Source organism: Brassica napus, chromosome C4 (genome assembly GCF_020379485.1).
Source record: "Brassica napus cultivar Da-Ae chromosome C4, Da-Ae, whole genome shotgun sequence".
In the NCBI taxonomy this organism is placed as follows: domain Eukaryota; kingdom Viridiplantae; phylum Streptophyta; class Magnoliopsida; order Brassicales; family Brassicaceae; genus Brassica; species Brassica napus.
The window spans coordinates 29167630-29171234 of NC_063447.1; the positions used below are offsets into that span (position 1 = coordinate 29167630).

The following is a 3605-nucleotide window of genomic DNA, read 5'->3' on the forward strand; positions in this document are numbered from 1 at the left end:
TCGCAGACAAGCTGGGCGTCACCATGGAAGTATACATCGACGATATGCTTGTCAAGTCGCTACACGCTGCTGATCACCTCTGTCACTTGAAAGATTGCTTCGAAACCCTCAACAAATACGGCATGAAACTGAACCCAGCAAAGTGCACGTTCGGGGTTTCCTCAGGCGAGTTCCTTGGATACATAGTCACGCAGATCTCCGCGGTCCTGAACCTTCCGAGCCCAAAAAACAGTAGAGAAGTGCAACGGCTTACGGGTAGGATAGCTGCACTCAACCGGTTCATCCCCAGATCCACCGACAAATGCTTGTCATTCTACAACCTCCTCCGAGGTAACAAAAGGTTTATCTGGGATGAGAAATGCGAGGAGGCATTTATCCAACTCAAGCATTATCTGACAACACCACCCGTTCTCTCCAAGCCAGATGTCGGCGACGTTCTATCACTTTACGTCGCAGTATCACAAGCAGCAGTCAGTAGTGTCCTAATAAAAGAGGATCGTGGTGAGCAAAAGCCAATCTTCTACACGAGTAGGCGCATGACCGGACCAGAAACGCGATACCCAACTCTGGAGTAAATGGCACTGGCAGTCGTCGAAGCGGCGAGAAAGCTTCGCCCTTACTTTCAGTCTCATTCGGTTGAAGTATTAACCGACCAGCCCCTCCGAACGATACTTCAAAATACAAACAGGTCTGGAAGACTAACGAAGTGGGCTATCGAACTCGGTGAGCTTGATATCACTTACAAGAACAGGACTGCAGCAAAATCTCAGGTTCTCGCAGACTTCTTAATCGAATTGGCTCCGGACTTAGAGCAAGATCGCACACTCCCAAACCCAAACTGGACACTGCATGTCGACGGATCTTCGACTAACAGGGGAGCAGGTGCTGGAGTTCAACTGCAATCCCCGACCGGCGAACTGATCAGGCAGTCTTTTAGCTTCGGCTTTCCAGCCTCGAACAACGAAGCAGAATACGAATCTTTGATCGCTGGACTCCGCTTAGCAAAAGCTGTCAAGGCCAAACGCCTAAGCGCCTACTGCGACTCGCAGTTAGTCGCCAGCCAGTTTAGCGGCGATTATGACGCCCGCAACGATCGGATGGACGCCTACCTCAAGATAGTACAGGGATTAGCCACAGAGTTCAAATTCTTCGAACTCGTCAAAGTTCCCAGAGGAGAAAATGTCTGCACCGACGCCCTTGCAGCCCTTGGAAGCAAGCTTCATGACTAAGTTAAACGAACTATTCCAATACACCGCATTGAGAAGCCGAGCTTCGATATCTCAACGGATCAAACCACCATCATAGCCCCAATCGCCGAAACCGACACTCTCGTTACTGATGAATTTGGCCCCGACTGGCGAACTGAGTTCATCGACTATCTCTCAAAGGGGGAACTTCCAACCGAGAAATGGGCAGTCCGCCGACTAAAAACGCGCAGTGCCCATTATGTCGTCCTAGACAACGAACTCCATCGATGGACTGCGAGTAAAGTACTACTCAAATGCATCCACGGCGAAGAAACGGTCAGGGTTATGGCCGAAACACACGAAGGCGTTGGAGGAAACCATTCGGGCGGACGAGCATTAGCAATCAAAGTGAGAAGCCTAGGCTTCTTCTGGCCGACGATGAACGCAGATTGCGAGTCCTACGCCAGAAGCTGCGACAAGTGCCAACGGCATGCACCAAATATCCATTGTCCAACTGAAATGTTACGAACGACAGTCGCGCCGTACCCGTTCATGCGATGGGCAATGGATATCATAGGACCTCTTCCATGCTCCCGCCAGCGGCGTTTCATTCTCGTCCTCACTGATTACTTCACCAAATGGATCGAAGTTGAAGCCTACGCTCAAGTCACCGACAAAGAAGTTTGTGGGTTCGTCTAGAAAAACGTCATCTGCCGCCACGGTCTACCGTACGAAATCGTTACTGATAATGGATCACAGTTCATGTCGGGCAACTTCAAGGAGTTTTGCAGCAAATGGAACATTCGTTTGAGCCCCTCTACCCCTCGTTACCCACAGGGAAACGGCCAAGCGGAATCCTCCAACAATCTCATCATCGACGGCATTAAGAAACGTTTAGACTTGAAAAAGGGTCATTGGGTCGACGAACTCGACGGAGTTCTATGGAGCCACCGCACAACACCACGAGGGTCGACCAAATCGACACATTTCTCTCTTGCATACGGTGTCGAGGCTATGGCTCCCGCAGAAGTTAACGTTTCAAGCCTCCGACGCTCGAAAATGCCCCATTATGTCGAACTCAACAAAGAAATGCTGCTTGATGCCCTCGATGAAATTGAAGAACGACGGGACCAAGCTCTGCTGCGAATCCAAAACTATCAACATCAGATAGAGAGTTACTACAACAAAAAGGTCCGAGACAGACCCCTTGAACTCAGCGACTTTGTCATGCGCAAAGTGTTCGAGAACACTAAGGAGCTGAACGCCGGCAAGCTCGGCGCTAGGTGGGAAGAACCTTACAAAATCATCAAAGTTGTGAAACCAGGTGTCTACCGACTTCAAACGTCAAGCGGAGAAGAAGTGCCTAGAGCATGGAACTCAATGCATCTAAGACGCTTCTACCCCTAAAAAAAAAAAAAAAAAAACCGAGTACATGCACCTCCGCGGTCACTTCTACTCGACCGAGTAAATGCGCTTCCAACGGCCACTTTCACTCGGGAAAAACGAACTACGAATGGCTTGATCCTCAACCGAGGTACGTAGACAGCCTTAACCGGTCCAACTGTAACAAAACCAAAGTCAAAATCTTTTTCTTTGTTCCGACTCCGGTCGAGTAAATACCGATTGTCGAACCCAAAGGCTCCCGTACCTCCAGCAGGGGGTACGCGGACACTCACGTTCCATCTCCTAGCTATATCCTGATCAGACACTTAGCCTAAGGACCAAACGGTCGCGAGTCACCTGTGCCCAAAGAGCACTGACCGACCAAACGGAGTGAATCTTTAACTTTTTCTCGACTAAACGCATAACGGATTAGCTACCCATTTACTCGATAGTCTTTGAGAAAACGCGTAAAAAGAACCTTCTACTCTTAGACTCAGTATCTTGTTTTCAAAGTAGAAAAACGCGTCTAGACGTTATCTCAATCAAAACACGACAAGAACTGAACAAAGTCTCTTAGCGGGTTGTGTCGTTATCTATTTGCAAAAGCCAAAGGTCAAGGATCTACTGTCTCTAGGCGAACATATCGCGAGACTCTAAAGATAACTGAAATTCACTTAGACAAATTGCAAGTACAGATTGGAAACACAACAACCCGCAAATCTAAAAGTCTGCTTGAAAACAGCGACTTGCCGATAAAATAAAAGTACGTCTAGTAATAAAACAACATGGTCTATCAAGACCACAAACACCAAAAGAACAAAGAAGACACATATAAAGCGTCAAGGTGCAGAATCTTGACCGGCCTCCTCTGGCGTCCCAAGAGCAGAAGGACCGACTGGGTCTTCGGTAGCAGCAACAGTCGGGTCTTCCACCCGAGTAGGAATAGAGACAAGAGAGTCCACAGCAGGAGGCGGAGGAACATCTCTATTCCCGACTTCATCGGTCTTCTCTTCCTCGATGGGCTGCAACGACGGC

General features: G+C 48.8%; 1 protein-coding gene across 1 annotated transcript; it reads left to right on the top strand.

Moving 5' to 3' along the window:
• The first annotated feature begins 575 nt into the window (after positions 1-575).
• Positions 576-1886, top strand: LOC125585976. The gene is made up of 2 exons (XM_048755723.1): positions 576-1181; positions 1266-1886. The coding sequence occupies exons 1-2, from the start codon at positions 576-578 to the stop codon at positions 1884-1886; spliced, it is 1227 nt and encodes a 408-aa protein (XP_048611680.1).
• Positions 1887-3605: the final 1719 nt, after the last annotated feature.

What these genes read in the sequence shown, in the direction of transcription:
- LOC125585976 (XM_048755723.1), top strand. Translation starts at nt 576, where the DNA reads ATGGCACTGGCAGTCGTCGAAGCGGCGAGAAAGCTTCGCCCTTACTTT. An exon ending in AAGTTCCCAGAGGAGAAAAT is followed by an intron (nt 1,182 to 1,265) that starts GTCTGCACCGAC and finishes CGCATTGAGAAG; the next exon opens with CCGAGCTTCGATATCTCAAC.